General features: G+C 41.8%; 1 protein-coding gene across 1 annotated transcript in view; it reads right to left on the minus strand.

The window, feature by feature from the left end:
- The window catches only part of ngef (neuronal guanine nucleotide exchange factor), a 158,506-nt gene that overhangs the window by 4,633 nt on the left and 133,031 nt on the right, over window positions 1-20,842 (minus strand). The window contains exons 11-12 of the mRNA XM_073483788.1: window positions 4,317-4,480; window positions 3,812-3,970 (exon numbers count right to left, since the gene is read on the minus strand). Of these exons, the coding sequence (XP_073339889.1) occupies window positions 3,812-3,970; window positions 4,317-4,480 (323 nt within the window). The remainder of the gene's footprint in view (window positions 1-3,811; window positions 3,971-4,316; window positions 4,481-20,842) is intronic.

The following is a 20,842-nucleotide window of genomic DNA, read 5'->3' on the forward strand; positions in this document are numbered from 1 at the left end:
CTAAACCCACATTTTCAGGGTCAGGGAATCCAATGGTGCTAGTTACAAAGCTACAAAACTTTACCACATTAACCCATAGATGCATAAGTGGGTCAAAAATGACCTGGTGTGGTTGTTTTCTTGCAATATCATTGTAATGAAAAGTTGTTTGCATTTAATATTCCATGTTCCTCAAAAAACATGTTTTTTTTATCATCCCATTGAAATACATCCACATTATAGGTAAAAAAAACTACACATCACAAGCAGTTGATCAGATAACTCAGAGTTGTTTTTATTGAAGAGTTTTTTCTTTGAGTTTAAAATTAGCTAATGTAAAACTTGTCTTCTTTTGTCAGCTTCTCAAGTAAATGGATTAACTTGGACTTGTCATGGAATGGCAGAATTGTTCCATCAGGAGATGACACATAATGACACTGACACATACTATACAGTAATGTAGCGACCTGTTAGCAGCAGTCATAAATGTATATGTTGTTGAAATATAACATTCTGAGGTAAAAATTAAGATAATAGGCTACTTACTATACATGTACCAGATGCTCTGTAAAACAATGTTTTTGAAGGATGACACAGCTGATATAGTATGTTGTGTGTTCCACAACAACTATCCCAGTATATCAGAAGTCTGAGGAGCATAAGTCATATATGACACACACTATACAGTAATATTAGCTAGCTTAGTTAGCTGTAGTCATAAATGTATAAATATGTTGTTCAAATATATAACATATTTTCTGAGGTAAAATGAAGATAATACTTACTATACATGTGTTACATGCTCTGTAAAACAATGTTCTTAAGGGATGACACTTCTGATATAGCAAGTCTGAGGAAGAGCCATTGGCACGAAACATCACTGCAAATAAAATCTTTCAACAGGAACTACTTTGAGTGTGGATCACTCTCAGCACCCATTCTAGTAGGTTTGCAATGTGCATGTCTTTGTAATCATTCCCACAATAAATATTAAATGTTTTAATGAGTGATATAAAAAATGTTTATTTTTTGAAGAACAGCTGGAATATGAAATGATAACTTTTCATTACACAGATATTGCAAGAAAACAACCACACCGGGTCATTTTTTACCTACTCATGCATCGAAGGGTTAATATGGTAAAGTGTAACTAGCACCATTGGATTCCTTGACCCTTACAGTGTGGGTTTAGCAGTAAAAATCAACATTCCAGCTTATTCAGAAGTCGAGATATTACAATTTTAAATTTTACGGCGGCCATTTTTTAAACTTCAATATGGCCGCCATATAGACATCTGAGCAAATGCAAACATTGATTTTCTGACTCCTTATACAATAACCTTTCCAAAAATGTATAGTTTAGCAAATCCCCCCAAAAATCCCACAAAGGTTAAAATCTAAATATAATGAACCTGACTAACTGGGCAACTCTGAAAAAAGAGGGAGTCCAGCCACTCTCAAGGAGTTTGAATCCAGAGCTGCCACTGGGCGTAGAGGTGAGGCCAACTATATCTAGTTGGTACCACTCTACCTCCCAAATCACCTCCAGCTGACATTCCACGTAACAAAGGCCAGTCTTCGAAGCCAGGGGTCAGGACGCCCAGGTCCATGCCCTCACCTGCCGCCTGATACACAATTCACCCGACCCTATCTCTCTCCCCTGCGGGTGGTGAGCCCACAGGAGGGAGGCCCCATGTCGCCATTTCGGGCTGAACCTGACCGGGCCCCATGGGCCAGGGCCAGGGCCTGACCACCAGACACTCACCGGCGAGCTCCCCCTTGGGTCTGGCTCCACTGGTGTCCCTGTACCAGGCAAGGAACACTGTCCCCGTGTTCGCCGAATCAAAGGGTCTTTTTGAATTTGCCTTGGAAAACCCGACCAGGAGCTAATGCCTCCGACAACATAGCTCCCAGGATCACAGGGACACACAAACCCCTCCAACATGTTTTTTTTTTTATTTTGTAATACAAGAGATTGTTTCCAAATGAGCCGCCATGTTGGTTTGAAACATTACAAACAGGGTTTAAATTCCATTGTAGACAGCCCAGGAGTGGCGTTCCTCTAATCATGTGTAGTTTGTAGGGTTGTAGGAGGGTGTAGCCATACGTGGAAATTACAGAGGTGACAGGGTTGCCCAGACCCTAGCCGTTTTCATACTGGACAGCAAGCCGCCAATCTGGCTGTCCTTTTTGCGGCTAGGTCCGCGAATTTAGACAGGGCGCGGCATATTGGGGGTCTGTTTTGGTCCGCCAATATGACGCCTCGGAGGGTACACTTTTTGGCGCCTCCATTGCTATGTAAATCCAAGGCGTCGATGTGCCGGCAATTGCGTGACATGGGCGGAGGTGTCGATGAGGTGTGCACTGTTGTGCGACCCACAGCCGGGAGTTTTAAAAGCAGGAAACAGCTGATCACAGCTGTCAGTTCATCACTTCATCCGCGGACGTCAAGATGAGCAACTGGAAAGCTGCTGAGATCTGGGAGATGCTAACCATCACAGCCGAGAGAATCATTAACAACCAGATTACGGGGACTGTGAAAGATGGTATTTCGCTGTGAGAAAAAGCAGTTGTTTTACGTCACTGTTCACGCCCAACTTTGTGCTTCACGTCACGTCACATGTTTACACCTACCCCAGTGGCGGCTTTTTTGCAAAGGAGGAATATTACACCTCCGTTTCACATAGACAAGGCGGCAGATTGCAGACTTTACCTGGCTGCAAATGTGGCGCATTTTCTATCTAAAAGGGGCTACTGTATCACTGTAAACATAATTTTAAATGATATAGTTGTATGCATTAAAAACATTTGTGTTAAAGACCAGTGTGTTTTAAGTTTTTAAAGATTGGGTGCCCTCTTTATATGCCTCAGAGTAGTTTGTTTCACTATACCAACCCGCGTCTCCACATACATTAGCACTAGGAGTGTTTGTGGAGCAGAGTCTGGAAGTGTTTTGGTAATGCTTGGTGATAGCTAGTAAGTAGCTACTTTACAAAAGTTAACTTTAAACATAAAAAGGTGCATCTGACAATTTTATTTACGTTTACCATTCAATAGATTGAAACACATTTACAGTTGTAACCAGACTGCACTTTGTTTAGACCAATACGTCAAGGTGGAATCTGCACATGTAAGATAAGGAATATGATCTGTATCAGCCTCTGCCTTACTGCCCAGGAGACCATGAATGTTACAGCTTTGTAACTGTCTTTGTAGGGTGTTAGCAGACTAACTGTTGAGCACTAATCGAAGTTACACACAGTTACCAAGCAAAAGATTTCCTGTGATTTCACCTTTTTACACGTACCTATATACAGTATCTCCAGGGCATGTCTGTAAATTATAGCGCATATAGTACACAAAATCAAAACCTTGAAATCATAATGAAATGGTGTGATCTCATTTTAATATTGTTCTCTTACATTAGTTATCAAACCAAACAGCCACTTAAAAGTTCATGGTCAGCATTTAGAGTGACAAACCAAAAGAGAAGAAATATCAGCCACTGTCACACCTCCAAAAAAAGTCAAAAGTCAACTTCTCGAGCAAGTGTGGACTCTGCAGGCAAGCAAAAATGGAGCACTCCACTCCTGCTGAGTTTTGCATTACTTATCCACAGATAAGTACTCCCTCACAGCTGCGTGCTCGCAGGTCATATACATACATACATAATACATGTAGTGTCACAAAATACTGTGGTTAGGCAGTTTGCTTTTACAAACAATCCCATCCAGAGTTTCTCTCTCTTCATTTTTGTCTCATTACCCTTACCCATATCTCACAATACAAGCACTCAGTGGAATCCTAAGCTAATTAGGCTACAGATACTTACATACTGGAGGTCTTGAGCATGTAGCTGATTGGCCGCTCCTCTTGGTTCTCCAGCAGCTTAAGATTAAAGACACTGGCCAGTAGCTGGCCCTGGTCTTCAAGATCTTCAGTCCTCAACATGGCCCGTGTGCAAGAGTCAAGGACCTGGAACTTGTCCCCACTGATAACAAGTTGACTGAATTAATATTCCTTGGTTTCAGGTTTCAGTGTAACAAAAGCCTTTTTCTGTCCACAACCCTTTATATTGATGAGGGTAGGCTAGATCACTAGGCTAGCAGCACAAACTACATCCTCCACAGTGATCAAAATCTTAAATAAAAATCTTTTAAACAAAAACTAAACATTATAACTATGCTGAAGAAAGGAATTATGTCAGGAACTTCAAATTAAACAACATAGGATGTAACTAGGTTTACCTAATAAACTGGCAACTGAGCGTAAAGAGACAAAAAATCATGTGGTAAACTCAATGATTTCACAGTGAGAATTCCTTACCAAATGCTTACCTAGAACTGCGCTTAGTGACCAGCAGTAGATTGTTAAAAAGGAACAAGTAGAGGGGTTGGTAGAGCTTACGACTTCGCATGGTCCTAGTGCTCTTAGGTCCAGCCATTAGCTGCACTTCACCCTTCTTTAGCAACCAGCGTGAGTGGGAAATGATGGGCACAGACTACAGGGGTTAACAGAGAGTATAAAGTAAGGTTTACAGTAATTTTTCCAAATTTACAACACAAACTGTATTTTATTCCTTGGCTGGCAATTTTTACTGTTGACTTGGAAAACAGTTCAATCACAGAGAGCCAAATGTTACTGATCCCATTTTAGTTTGAAAACCATTTCATGTACGAGGATCTGCAATTGTCTGGTTCAAATGAAATAATATGCACAGCATGAGTTGCTCAGGATTGTATGACATGCAGCCAGTCTAGTATGATTGCCAAACGCCTGCCATCTTTAGATTCTCACATGAGAACAATGAGAATAAATACAACAAACCACCCTCTACCTGGATACATTTGACACTAATTTACCTCCTATGTCATCCCTAATAACACAGCACTTGATGGCTCCATCACCAAGGCTCTCTCCAAACTAGAAACCCTAGGTGTTGAACTAAAATGATGGTGGACAAAATATTAGGAAAATGGAAACCTGTGATTTTATCTGTCCTTACGGGATTCGTGGTAATTCTAGTTGTTTTTGCTGTGCTTGGTTGTTATATTATTACTTGTATCAGGAGCCTTATTGTTAGGGCAATCGACAAATCGGTCACATCTCAGATGATTTCCTTTGCTAGGGAATGGTACGGATGACTCACCTGACTCATTTCCGACACCTAACTAGATCCCCCCTTTTATAATGATGATTGTGATACTTGTATTGTGATTACATGTTTAGGGTTACACTCCAGTCCCCTAGCTTGCCATGGCACTCCAGGATGTCTATATCCTCCAAAAACAGCTGATTTCTGTTTATCAATTAATGATGTGTTTACTTAAAGGTGCATTTTGTAAGATCGACATAATTTTAGTTTCAAACATTTAAAAAATCAACTAACCCTATCAACAGAGTGTGATGAAGTAACAGATCTTGCATTATGTCCAAGATGCCTATGTACTGTATTGCAGAAAAATCCACTGCTAAGCAAAATACTAAAAAAACATGTGCACTTGTATGTTCTTAGCACTTAAATCATAGCACTTATGTACTTAAGGTATTCTTGATAAATAGCAGCTACTATGTTCAGATGAGGGCTGAAAATTGTGTCTATTTTATCAATGGTGATATTTTGTGGTTTCTTTCTTGTGACAAATGTACTTATTGTAAGTCGCTTTGGACAAAAGCTGCTAAATGCCCTAAATGTAAATGTAAATGTAATTTGCAGTAAACACAAAGATGCGGAAGCTCCATAAAAATGACTTTTTATCATCATCTCAAACAACAGCTCCTGAAAAGACACCACGTCCACAGCAGAGAAAAGAAGCAACATAAAAAGAAGCTAAACAGGAGTACATTTTGTTGGGACTTTCTGACACTGGAGACAGCTGTGGACGAGTTAAAAGATGAACTCACAACGTTTCTTCAGACCGTAAAGTAACATCTAATACTGTCTGTTTACTGAAACATATCTTTAGTTAGCTTATGACAACACAAACTGTAACAGTCGGGGTGATGTCACTGTTTTCTAAGTACTGTGGCATTGCTAAACCTGAGCTAAGTCAGTTGTAGTGTAAACGTACTGTATACACAAACGCTACACGTGAAGATAATAAGACAGCAGTCTTATTTTGACCGGCTATATTCTTGCTCTGCTGTCAGTTATTAGTTGCCTTTATTTATAACAGCTGAATGAAAATTGCGATTGTATGGACCCAGTAGTAGACTGAATATTGTCTTTCAATTCATTATATTGTAACAACATGGCATTACGGTTACGAGACTGTAACTTCACTATACATTTTTGAGGACAGTACAAGGTATAATCCACGTGTCTAATTGTGGCAATGACACTGTTAGATATTGCGTACAGCTAGTAAATCATGAACTTCTTGCTCCAGGAAAGAACAAGGAGCAGCTCCAGGCCGGTTTGACCAACGACCCACAAGTGGCCCTAACGACTCTGTAAGAACACAGAGTTTAAAAGCCAGCCAACTCCTCTCCAGTAAGTTAGAACTGAAAAAGCCTCTTGGATGAGAGGTGAAACGTCTTCAAGAAACTGAAACAAGTCCAGTTGCCTACAATACAGCACCTACATTTACCATGACCTGGATGACCTTCATAAACATGTATTATGAGTACTGACATCATCAGAGTAAAATAATGATTCTCCTGTCTGTCTGTAATATTAAAATTAAAGATCTTACTAATCATATCTTACATGTACAGAAGGCGTTACAAAAAAACATTAAAAACACTACAGTGTTCACAGGGTGTATATCTTAGCCTGATCATATCACACTGTCAGTGGACGTCTGTTTCTATACACTACATCAGCTGACATCTTTGACCATCATCCCATGACATATATTCTCCACACTAAGTTATTGCACATTCCATGATGAGGAGGTTTGCATAAAACTGTACAGCTTTGTGAGTCTAATACAGATACTTGCTATAGTATCTGTTATAGTATTTCCTTTTATTTTTATTGTAATTTTTGTGTTCTATATTAATGTTCTTGACTGTTGCAGTAATTAGCCTCATTTTTTTATGCACCAGACACCAAGGCAAATTCCTTCCTCTGAAAAAGGAGTGCCATTTTAGTGTCCACTATTGCACTGATTTTTTTGTAAATTTTGTAAACTTTGTAATAAATGGCAAAACGTCAAGGGCTTTTTGTGTTGACAATAACTAAAATGAAACATTCAAACCTGCTGGAAAGGTTTTTGTGCCAGCTTCGCTACAGCTTTGCTGTAGTTGTTTAGTATGCCTGCTTCCATGGACCTGTGTTTCTTACACCAATAGAATGAGTTTCTCTCAGAATTTAGTATCATTGTAAGTTTTATTTAGCACTTCACAATTGCTCAGTTGAATTCTTTTGTTACATAATAAGTACATAAATACAAACATAGTAGTAATTATTTTGGTCTTTACAATTTTAACAATGTGCAATAATGTATTTGCATAGAAACAAATGAATTATATATGATAAATGGCAAAAAGGGTTTGAAGAGAAAGGGGGGAATACTGCCCCCTATTTGTTTGATGCAGGTGGCTGGTAATTACAAATAGCTCCTTTAAACCATGAAGGACTGTATTCACTGATGTTATGATAAATTTGTATGTACTTTAATATGGCCATTTTATGGCCATTTAAAGGAACTTGGGGCAGGATTTGTGAAAAAATATGCATTTTAAGTTTTTTAATGCTAATGGGTGATGAAGCGTTCAAAACCAAAAAGAATGAGCCCACCCACGTATCTCTCCATTGCCTTGAACAGGCTGTGTGCTGCATAATGTACTGCAATTCGGTGTCCGAATTTCCCACGCAGTCCTGCAGACGTGATGTCCGATGACGCTGAATGCGCGTCCTTGGATACGGGAAGAAGACAAGCACGGTGGACCCAAACTAGTGTTTGGGTAGTAATGGATTCTGTTACGGCCAGCAAACGACCCACCACCACACAAAGTCCACTAAAAAGTCATACCAAGAAGAAAACGAAGGTTTTATCAGCGGCATGTCGTGAGTCAAAATGAAATTATGACCAAAGCCGGGCTGGCACCCGAATATACATCGGATATGCGTTCAGCTCATGGAGGCAGCTTCAACTTGATTCGGGACTGAAAACAGATGCTGACATGGCTCATTTCCTAGTAACCAGGTAAGAAAACATTACAGGTCATGTTTAGAGCTTGATTTGAAAATCATATGAGATCACCGAGGACTCGGAGTCACCTAACGTGCAAAGTAGCGTTAGCTGCAAACATGTAACTTAGTCCACCGCTATGTAACACTGCAGTTACCCTAACGGCCGCAACGGCCGTCGTGTCACTATTGAGTCTTATTTCTTGATACTGCTCCAAGTCCCTTTAAGTTAGTAATGTCCATTTTCGGCTTTTCTCTCTGAAATAAGGCAAGTTTTCCCCCTTATTATAGTTTAAGCTGTACTTCAGTGAGAGAAGCTTTTACAAGCAAGTTTCCTGCTAAGAAACCTGTAATGTATGGTAAATATGATGGCAAACATGGTTCAAATTGAGCTCCACTTCATATTTTGTGTCCAATTCACTTATGTCAATTTTGGGTTTCTCGTGTCGAAATAATGGTATTTTTTCCCCCTTATTTTACATGCAGCTGTATTTCAGTGAACAAAAGCTTTTTCAAGCAAGTTTCCTACCTTGAAACCTATAACGTATGGTAAATTCTGACTGGTTTTCTGACCCACCCCCCCAGACCCCCCCAATAAAGCAAAACTGCACATTTCAGAGTGGCCTTTTATTGTGGCCAGCCTAAGGCACACCTGTGCAATATTCATGCTGTCTAATCAGCATCTTGATATGAGATCAGGAACAGGTGGAGTGAGGAGGGAAGAGGAACAGGTGAGGAAACGAGTGGAAAAGCACTGGGAAGGAAAACACATAGGAGGAACTGAAAAGCAAGAAGAGACACACAAGGGTAAAACTTCAAAGTAAAACAGGAAACAGAAACAAAGAGACACAGAACCATGACAATGATGACAGTAAAATCCTGATCCTAGTTATTGAATTTGGTGTAGACAGCCCTGTACAGTCGCTTGTCCACAGATTGCAGCGCCGGAGGTTTGATTTACAAAACACATAGCACACTATTCTATCACTCTTCCATATGTTTTTAAAAATGTTTGAACTCCTTCAAACTTTGTGCTACAGAAACCATTCAAATATCAAAATGTTCAGTTCTTTAAGGACATTTATGCTATGCATTTTCTTGTTTCTACATTTTATGTATTTACTGAATTTTTTATTCAGTAGATTAGTCAGCCTTGCACACAATTATTACTGTTTTTGTCTGTATTTTCACGTCTCTACTGTACCTGCTATTCAAGCTCACCACAGAGGAATGTCACTAGAATGGCTTTAAAAAGAAAAGATAACAAAACACCCAATTTGTAGTGTTACAAAGGCTCTTGCTCTTAGTGTGACAATGCACCTTGTAGGGGCTGGAAGACCTGTTGGACGATGGCCCATTAAGTGGACAAAAAGGTCCACTGTAATGCTAATTAGGTGTTGTACTGTAAAATTAGCAGCAGATATTTGTGAGCACACCATTTAACAAAGTGCAGCTGGAGACCCGTGGGGCTACCCTCCGGCAACAATAATCCATATAACGAGCGTCAATTGTGCCCGAGAGGAAAAGATCCATAAAACTACACAAAAACTTTGTAATATTCCTCCATACTGCTCGTCCGCTGCAATCCAAGTGTCCTGAAGTGGCAACATCCAGAGTTTACTCGAAACAACGTCATTTAGTACATTTTTCTAGCCTAAACAGTCACTATGCTATATCTGCCTGGAGGCACACTCCACATTCATGCGAGTCTCCCTCACAGCGTTTGCACTACGGAAGCCGCGCCAGACAAGATCAATGAGACTCGCGATAGATACACACCGGTATTTACATCCAGCTGCAAGTGTCAAAGTTTCAAATCACTAGTGCAGGCAGATCCCTCTTGTGTTTGTGTGTCGCTCGGTCATTCAAAGCAGCTCCAGCTGCACTTTGAGGAATAAGAAACTACACTGGACTTATCATCAGCATGTGGGTGAGTCGATAATGACAGTCGATATTCCTTTAAGGACACGTGTGAGCTCTGAGTTTCAGAGTCGTTAGGGCCACTTGTGGGTCGTTGGTGAAACCGGCCTTCATGTGTGTTGCTGAGGTTAGGTGAGCCCAGGTGTGAATGGTTGTTAAGCTGTCTGGGGAGAGAACTCAGTACAGCATTGTAGGTGGGTGAAGTACAGTCTACAGCTACTCAATGAAAGAGTGCGACAGATTAATTTCACCATCGATGCACTCACTTCTAAGACTGACCAGACATTCAAGGAACTAACATCACTACTACCAAGCAATGTCCTGGAAAACATCTCCAAGTTTGTTGAGAAGGCACAAGCATCACAACACACTAAAGGTTAGGAACAGCAGACACGAAAATTCCAAACTTTACAGGCACGTCAGAGCAACTCACAAAGAACAGAAGGTCTCACCTGGAGAAATAAGGACATTAACAACACAGCACATCCGTACATACAAGAGAAGTGGGTGAAAAACTTGTCCAACGGAGAGCACACCCAACCAGAGAAGAATGTCCTTGCCAAAGGACTGAACTTTGCAGTAGCTCCAGAGCAGATACCAGTAGTATATCTCCTCACAGCAACAGAGTCAGCCATCAGAACCAACAAACCGGCAGACACAGAGGCAGAACAGCTACGGTTGAAGGTATCAGCTGCTCTTGCTAATGCAAAAGCACCCCCCTCCAACCTCACTACTGAGGAAAGGAAGGCCCTGGCATCACTCAAAAGAGACCGAAACATCACCATCTTGCCGGCAGACAAAGGGAGATGCACTGTTGTGCTAAACACAGCAGACTACCACTCCAAAGTCATGGATCTGCTTAGTGATACTAACACCTATGAGACTCTGAGGTGAGATCCTACCAATAGCTACAAAAAGAAGGTTATAGAATATCTACAAAAACAGGAAAAGGACAAAGACACTGACAAGGAAGGAGCACCACTCAGACCCATCATCAGTAGCATTAACTCAGTTACATATAACATATCCAAGCACTTAACCAGTATCCTAGATCCTTTGGTCGGTAACACTCAAAGGAAACATTCTTGTACAGTGGGCTCCCTGGTCCAGTCGATTGACATAGGCCATGTGGACCTGGGAAAATTTTCCAGCAATGTTAGATTTTTTGAGAAACCTGTTTTTCGCCTCCATCGGCACATATTTCATCCAATCTTCACCAAATGTGGTAAATAGAATATTTAGATGAGCTGAAAAACAAATCTTGTGGACTTTTTGATATCACTTACCGTTTGTCCATAATGTCTTATCAAATGTTTGAGGGCGTGGCCTGATGCAATTGAAAGGCCATAACTCTTCAATGCTTAATCTGATTTTCACCAAGTCTGGGAATGTTGTACGTACAGCCACACTGCATCAGTCTGTAAAATTTCATACTGTTCTACCCCAAGGGGTAGCTACATTCACATAATGTGATATTCCTGTAATTCTGTTGCCTTTAAGAAGATGGAACTTGGTGCACAAGTTCTCCATGACCATGTGCATGTTGGTACCATGCTGTTGTTGGTACAGCATGGTACCAACACTGCCACCTTGTGGCCATTTAAAAATGCAGCCATATCTCTTTAAATCATGATTCACTCAGAACCTATTTTGGGTTGTACCATCAGACATCAGTTGCCAACATTGCTGTATAATGTGATCAATTCTACCCCAACGGGACATTACAGTAACAATGTGAAACAACATGATACTCCTGCAATTCTGTTGCCCTTAAGAAGATGACACTTGTTACAGTTCTCCATGAGCATGTGCATGACAAATTAAAGTGTGGTACAGCACCACCTTGTAGTCATTAAAAATCTAGGTATATCTTTTTAACTTGTGAATGAGTATTAGTGGTATTGGTGGTAGCAGTAGTAAAATATTTTGTGTTCTTAGTAAACAATTTAATCTTAATTTTTTTATTTAAAAAAGAAAAAGAAAATGTAGAAACAAGAAAATGCATAGCATAAATGTCCTTAAAGAACTGAACATTTTGATATTTGAATGGTTTCTGTGACACAAAGTTTGAAGGAGTTTAAACGTTTTTAAAAACATATGGAAGAGTGATGGAATAGTGTGCTATGTGTTTTGCAAATTGTTTTTCTGAAAATACATTCCAGAAAAACAATTTGATTCACCAGTAGAAAATCAGCAAACATTTCTGCAGCAATCCCACAATAACAGAATAACAGTGTTTGCTGCCCACAGTCCCACAATAAGAAATAATGCAACATCATAAACTGCAGCAATCCCACAATTAATAGTTAGAAGAATAAAAGACAGCTAGCTAGCGGCTAGCTAACACCCAGTGATGATACGGTTCATACACAATTGCTTTTTTTGGTCAAATCACATAGGCATAAAAAAAGAGGGGGGCACGACACCTCCACGCACATTCCTTCAAAGTTGAAAAATTTAGGAGCTCTTTTCAAAAGTATATTCAAGCACTTTCCAAGCAATTTCAAAGTGAATTTCCAAGCTTTTTCAGCACCTCAAAGTTTTGGCAAATTGCATATTATATACAGACAAAGTAACCTGACTGAACCTTAAATACCTAACCGTAACCTTAAAGGGGACATATTATGCAAAACTCACTTTTTCCTTGCTTTAGTATGTATATTTGCGTATCCGGAGTGCCTACCCACCCCTTAAGCATGATTTTTTGACAACTAAGTCAATATTTAGTATCTGCCGGAGTCAGGGATTGGGTCTCTAAACGAGCCGTTTGGATTTCGACCGGATTGTGACGTCACAATCCGGTCTTTTGCATATTCCAGTCCTGGCGCTGGCTATCTCCTCCCACACTACGCCAGCTACCTGGACGAGGATCCGCCATTTTCTCGTTCTCGCTTAACTTGTACGCGACAGCCTGACCGCTACCATGTACAACCCGAAAGCCGAGCACTGCTGCTCTGTCGTCGGATGCACGGATCCTCCTGTTTCGCTACATCGCCTCCCTACCAAAGAGGATATCAGAGCTAAGTGGCTACATTTTATTTATCAGGGAAACGTCCCAGCTTCAGTGAGTAAAAGCGTTACGTCTGTGCCAGTCACTTCACGCCGGACTGCTTCAGCAACCAGGGTCAGGACTGGAAGCTGGACTGGCAACAAGATTGTCCCTTAAAAGATGGATCCATACCCACTGTCAATGATGGAACTGTAAATATTTAAAAAACAGTGTAGTTTGTGTTACTTTGGCCGTTTAGCACATGAGCTAACGCTAACGCTAACGCTAACGCTAACCGTCGATGTAAATATGAGGCTGAACTAACGTGAAGTTATCAACGTTGGGCTTACTGGCCGTAGTATTCACGATAATGTTAATGTTACCAAACGTTAATTTGTCATATCAGCACTCTTTTAAAACATGACAGTGAATTGAGAAAATGAATTAGGATATTGAGATTTTATCGCTTCTAACCGGCCGGTGAATCACTGCTCGGCTGTGAACAAGCAGTGGAGAGGGGTGAAATGTCTCGGTTGTTAGCGGACGGTGAGCTGCTGTTCCTCCGTGAACACGCAGAGGAGACAGGGTGAAATGTCTCGGTTGTTAGCGGACGGTGTTAGAATAAAATGTCTTTGTATTTGTAATCTGTATACTGTGACCTGTCAGTTGTTTTATAAACTCATCACTGTAGTTTCTATAGATCCATAGAGCAGAAGGCCACCTCTGATTATCAGTTGATTGAAACAGGATCCGTAGGACAGAGGGCTACTTTGATTATCAGCTGGTTGAAAACAGAGGGACAAGATATCGTCAGGGTCAAAAGTCAAACCCCCTAAAGTTCAGTATGCAGTTAGTCATGTGAGGCATACTGTAAGATAGAGGTCTCAGATCGCTGAGTTGGTACAATTGAATATTGAAGGAGGAGTCTAGGGTTTAGGTTTTCCTCCCCTTTAGGATGCTGGCTGAAGACGGTTGGAGCAGCTAAGTGCCAAGAGGCTGGGACCAGCCTGTGCACCAACAAGGGAGAGCCAAGTTTAAACCAGGGCCGCTCCCCAACAGTTTTTGGACCAATTAGATAGGAACATATACTATATAACTTTGTGTAAATTCTAAGTAAGGCACTCTCTTTTGGGAAGTTGGTTGCAGCTAACTGCTTGCAGACTGCGATTGGCTGAATAAAAGGGGTCCATGTACATGTAACATTTTGGTGTCCTGATGCTAAAATAAATACTTGTACTAAGGAACAATTCGGCTATAGAGTTCTTCTATGCAAATCAACGAACGCGCTGACAAAATTGGTGACCCCGACGTGATTTGTTTGGAGGAGAAAATTTGGAGGGTTCAAGTCTGAAGATTTTCAGCAGGACCTGTCCTGGACCCCGGACCCCTTGCCACTCACGAGACCGGTCAACATTAAAAGGTAAGCAGACGCCTGTTGTTCTATGAACCAAAGTTCTGTATATTGGCATACTACTAAATTTTGTGAGTGATGAGGAGGTAAGGAGGTTCAAGACGTAAAAATTATTTTGAATATAAAAGTGTTGGAAGTGCACATTGCAAAATTGATTTATGAAAGCATTGGGAGATCAAAATTCTGATACTATAGTGTGTGAAAGGCCTGAGAATGATGAAGATATAAGAGAAGTGTGAACGTGAAACTGCCCTCACAGACAATAGGTTGTGGAGTAAGATAGTCGAAAAGGGGACTTATTGACTCGTCTGCCTTTCTATATGTGTTTAGTTTAGGTGGGACACATTAAGGAGACGTTTAGTTTGGAAAGCGTAAAAAGGTCTCCATAAGTCCAGGACAAGCTAAAACTGAACCAGAACATTAGAACCAGATCCTGCTCTTGAAGCATATAACTGAGTATCTGTGAGAAGGGCATGATCGTGTGATTGTGGTATTAGTATCCACTCGGGGTTGACGTGGTCTGTTGTATCAATGTTAAATATTAGGTTTTAAGTACTCAAACTGTGAGACGTTGCAGAAGAGAGTCTGCAGTGTTGCTGGTGTGAGCTGATACGTGTGTGCCTTGTATTCGCCCAATTTGGGTCATTTTATTCTGGTGTTAACTAAAAAGTTCGAGGGAGGTCCGAGCAGGTAGAGCCTGTTGCTGGGTAAGAGAACCTAACCGTTCCGCCCCGTGTAGGCGAGCCCTGTGCTGAGAAGAGGGTCAATTGCGACTCCGCCCCGCAAAGAGGGCTTTTCTTTTCTTTTAAAGAAAATTAAGCTGTAATGGAGATGCATTACACAATACAAGGCCACAAAATTAAAATTCTAAATTTGTAAGTTTTTGCTCGGGGAAGTCTCTGTAAATGCCTGGGTGTTACTAGAATTAACAGACCGTTGAGTGATAAGTAACACTGCAGAGTTGAGACTCCGTGCACGTTGGCAGAAATAAAATAAAGTATTGAAAGCATGCAAAATTCTTAGTGTGATACCAGTGAGGTGAACTGAGCGAAAGTCGTGGTGAATTGCCTAAAATTAGGATAGACTGACCACTTGAAAAAAAAAAAAAAAAAAGGGTTTTAGTAATAGTAGTAAAGAAACAAGAATTGAATGTGTTGGTTACATTGACATGAGTGACTGGGAAGAGGTGTCTTACATGGTCAGCCGTTACCAAAAATTTGTCTTATGAGGAAGCTGAGATTGCAATAGAAGTTGAAGGAGAATTATCCCTTACTTATTTGAATGTACTGTGAGTTTAAGACAGGCTTATAAGATTAGGAAACAGACAAGAGAAGCTGATTCTGAAGTAGGAAATTGTTACTGTCCAAAGTGCTCTGCAGGGTGTGTTAACTGTTGTAAATTGGGGTTTAACATGAATTTGAGGGAACTAAAAGAGCTGGTGCTTGGGAAAATGGAAGAAAACACATTGGAGAAGAACAGAATCAAAGCAAGAAGGGGAGCAGAGAAATTATGGACTGAATGGGTGGATCAAGGTCTCCTCGCCAATGACCCAGAGGCACCTATCCCCACTGCTTCAATCATTATGAGCATTAACACGACAGCTGCAGCGGCTAAAAGGGGAGCCACATCAAAGTGGGAAAAGACAGGACAGAAAAGCTGGGGACCAGCTTATGGGAGAATGATAAGAGCAAGAGATAGAGATGTTCTGACTAAGGCAATGTGCGTGATAATGTTGTCAGTAGGAAAATACCAGGAGAAACAGAAGATCAGGAAGCCTGAGAAGCAGCTGAAGGATGAAGCCCCTGTTCAGCCAACGGCGCCCTCTGTGGAACAACATGCATCAATCTATCCTTCTTTACCTAAGGCCCCACCTCCATATGCCCTTCCCAGAGGAGAGAAATGCCATATTCAGGCTCCATTAATCAATGTAAATGGAGGTATTTTAGATCTGGACCTGCCATCAAATCCAAATGACATTCAACTTAAACAGGAGATGGCTTCATTAGCAGGCGCCGTGTCCCGGCTGATGAAGACGGCTCAGCAAAGAGTAGATATTCTGGAAAATACAGTGACTGATCTGTCACAGCGGCAACAGGGAGAGGTGAGCCAGAACCCGCACACTCACACTAACAGCTCCAGATCAATATCATCAGTTATGTCACAGGCATCACGTGCTAGCTCCCGAAATAATGAAGGATCTAGGAAAACCAGGGCCTCGACCAGCGGACGTGGCATCCCCTCAATTGGAGAGCCACTGACCGCAATGGCAACCCCACACGGAGAGACTGGAGGGGCATCAGAAAGTGATGAGGAACCAGGCCCACGACAACCTTGGCAGCTCGATAGGGACCCTGATGGGTGGGTCCAACAACTAGGATCTGATCACTGTCAGGAATGGGAAGGCAAACTGGTTGGACGCTTTAAAGGAGTGTTGCATACATCTACTCCAGTCCATAGAGAAGAAGACGAAGAAGACGAAGAAGATGAAGAGGAAGAAGAGGTCCTGACACCTCATGAACCAGTTCGGCCTTCCCAAAGGGTCACTAGGTCCCAAACTGCGAAGCAAGCAGCCTTATCTCTGCCATTAAGGGTGGCCCCTGGAGGAGCACCTGCCTATGTGCCCTTTGCTCATCGAGACATGGAGGGTCTGCTCTCCAAGTTGCCCCCATTAGCTGGAGGAGCGTCTGAGTGGATAACAACGTTAGAAAATCAAACCATGGGAGAAGCTTTCTGCGCTGGAGACATGAGAGCCTTGCTGGGAAAACTGGAAGGAAAAGAAGTGACCAAAAGATTGCTAAAACAAGCTGGAGTGAACTCAGTGACGGGAGATGATGTGCCCCTGAACCGATTTAGGAACACGTTGTGGGAAGTTCTACGTAGAACTTATCCAACGGAGAGAAATGTAACTGAAGTGGGAGATATAAAAGTAAAAGATGGAGAAGGAATGTTAGAGTATTTGAAGAGAGCAGCAAACTTGTGGGCTAAACATACGGGACTTCGACATGACTCCAGCACTGCAACCCTGGCTCTCTGGAGAGTACAGTGTGTTAAGGGACTTCCAGCCTCCGTACAGAGTGCCCTATCAGAAGTGGTAGGATTGGCAAAGATGTCTGACTCTATGTGGAAAGAGCACCTGGACCACCACTATCGCAGACACACCAGTAAACAGGAACAAGAGGCTGAAGAAATTAAATCACTCTCTAAGAGGCTGCTGAAGCATCAAGTTACCTCAAAAGATGATGAAGTCCTCCATCTTGCTACATAGCAAGCCAGTGAACGTACAACAAATGCTGGCCTTCCTGGGACTCACTGGATACAGCAGAAACCATGTGCCAGGATATGTGGAGCTTACACAACCATTGAGAGAAATGGTGGCTGAAGTAGGAAATAGAAAACTTACAGCATCTCTAACATGGACACCAGCTGCAGAAGAAGCATTCATCCTCACAAAACAAGCATTGGCTAATGCAGCAGCCCTATCAACACCTGACTATACCAAAACATTCTATCTTGATGTTTCTGGAAAAGCAGGGGTGGTGAGTGCAGTGCTTTTTCAGAAAAAGGAGGGAGAAAGAAGAGTGTTGATGTATCACAGCTCGAAACTTGACAATATGGAAATAGGACAAGCTGGATGTACAAGACACCTAGCTGCTTTAGCAAAAGCCATCACAAAAACAAGTCATCTGGTAATGTGTTATGAACTCAAAGTAAATACTGACCATGGGGTTCCTAAAACCATCAGATCCGATAATGGTTCACATTTCAGCAACAAAGAGTTGGCTGAAGTGGAGAAAGCATTAGGGATTACACACAGGTTTGGAGCAGTATATCACCCTGCATCACAAGGGCTGGTTGAGAGAGCAAACCAGACACTGAAAAGAAAAATTAGTAAAATTTGCCATGGAACGAAGTTGACATGGTTGGATGCACTTCCTCTGGCTCTCATGTCAATGAGAACCTCACCAGGTGCTAAAACACATCTGACACCTCATGAGTTGCTGACAGGCAGGCCAATGCCAGGCCCACCCCGAGAGGGAGGTCATATGCCCTCTCTGGATGTTTGGCAGGTAAATTGTGATGAATATATGACTGCACTGACTAACTTGACTCGAGTTTTGTCTAAACAGGTGCAGTTGGCCGAGCCCGAAGCAACCACCCCGGAGACTCCAGGGATACAGGTAGGAGACTGGGTGCGTGTGAAAGTCCAAAAGAGAAAGTGGCTTGATCCCAGGTGGACTGGACCCTATGAAGTCACTGAAGTGACCTCTCATGCTGTCCAGGTAAAAGGTAAAGCTGGAGCAAATTGGCACCACCTGACACATTGTGCACCTGCTCCTCCACCCTCTCGTACTTCCGCAGAGGTTAGAACTGATTTGAATAATAGTGGTGAAGGCTCCAAAGAAGTAGAAAACTAATTTGGCACCAACAAAAGAGTAAAAAGCCTGACCACAATTATGTTAGAGAATCACTCTTGGCACTCTTTCCGCCTTCCAGGCTTTTGTGGCCTGCGAGGTTCATTATGCTCTATGCTAATAATATCACTTATAATAGTGCTTCCCATAATATGGTGGGAGGGCCAACAGTTGAAAACAAATACTACTGAAACTGTTCTGTCTCGCCCAAAAAGGTCTCTCAGAGTCGCTACCCCTCTCCTCCACATTCAGTTCACTGAAGGTGTGGATGAGACTGTGAAATTCGACCTCTGTACGGTAGTACACTGTAAGGCTCAGGAAGCTAGCCACCAATCGTCAGATAAGTATGTGTGTATAATTGTAGGAACTTGTGAGACGTTCAAGGATATATGGGGACAACAACATAATCCGTGGGGTTGTAGTTGTGAACAGTGGAAGTGGGTAGCAGCCAATACTGGGCCTATAGATTGGGGCTATACAGGAGCGGGGGAATTAAAGAACCGCCTGGCCCTTGTTAAAGGAAGCCAACAGTCAAATTGTAATAAAAATAAATGCAACCCTCTGTACCTGACCCTGAAAACCCCAAAAGTTAGGGATACAGGAATATATGTTTTAGGAAGCTACGAGCCCGGCGATTACCCTTTAGGTCGATTTAGAATCACAGTTAAGAAGAACATTAGTATTGAACAGAACCACATGTCTGTTTCACTACTTACTGAAGCTCCCCCGACTGATACATATTTAGGACCATCCATTACATACCTCACCAATGTTACATATGAAAGTAAGCTTGCTATTGAAACTGGCTATGATGATAAAAATATGTGGCTTGAATGGGTTCGTTATACTGCCACAAGTACAAATAGAAGTGATTGTGTTGCATGTGCTAAAGCTAGACCCGTGTTAGGGACAGCTCCCTTCCGTCTGTCTAATCGAACTGACCCCAAGGGCTTAAATTGTACTATTAACCTGTTCAGTTCTGCTTCCATCCCCATAGAACAAACATGCAAGACCGTGGCGTTGATTTATCCATCTGTGTTTAGGGCTGATGTTCCTCCATCCATAGTTGTTTATCCTGGTAATTACACCTGTTTCACTAGGTCCGGAGGAGGGATTAAAGTGAGTATGTTGTCTAATAAATACTGCCAAGAGATTATAAATATCACATCTGACACTGATGGGTACTTAGCTTCCTCCTTCCTCAATCAGAATGTGTCCAGAGCTGATCTCTGGTGGCTCTGTGGTGACAGTAAGCTCCGCTCATACCTCCCCTCTTTTTGGGAAGGTACTTGTACCTTAACTCAACTGCTAATGCCATTCCGGATTCTGTCCCTAGGGGCTGACGGCTTGACTAAGCAGTTACCGCAGTATCACCATCTGCACCGGAGTAAGAGGTCTATATCTTCTCAACCTGGAGGCTCCTTTGACCCCAATATTTATATAGATGTAATTGGATGTCCCCAGGGGTGTACCAGATGAGTATAAGGCTTGAAACCAAGTTGCTGCAGGGTTTGAGTCTTTATTTTTCTGGGTGACAACAAACAAAAATGTTGATTGGATTAATTACATCTATTATAACCAACAGAGATTTGTCAACTACACCAGAGATGCTGTCAAAGGTATTGCAGAGCAATTAGGTCCAACTTCTCTGATGGCATGGCAGAATAGGATGGCTCTTGATATGTTATTGGCAGAAAAAGGAGGGGTATGTAAAATGTTTGGAGACTTCTGTTGCACCTATATCCCTAATAACACAGCGCCCGATGGAAGTATTACAAAGGCTCTTGCAGGACTCACCTCACTGGCCAATGAGCTGGCTGAGAATTCTGGTATTGATGATCCCTTTGGAGGTTGGTTTGACAGACAGTTCGGAAGGTATAAGACTATTATTGTATCATTATTTATTTCAATAGGGTGTTTTTAAGCTATATTAGTTATTTGTGGGTGTTGTTGTATTCCCTGTCTCAGAACGTTGATAAATCGATTAATTATAA

The sequence above is a fragment of the Pagrus major genome, chromosome 2 (assembly GCF_040436345.1).
Source record: "Pagrus major chromosome 2, Pma_NU_1.0".
Classification (NCBI taxonomy): Eukaryota; Metazoa; Chordata; class Actinopteri; order Spariformes; family Sparidae; genus Pagrus; species Pagrus major.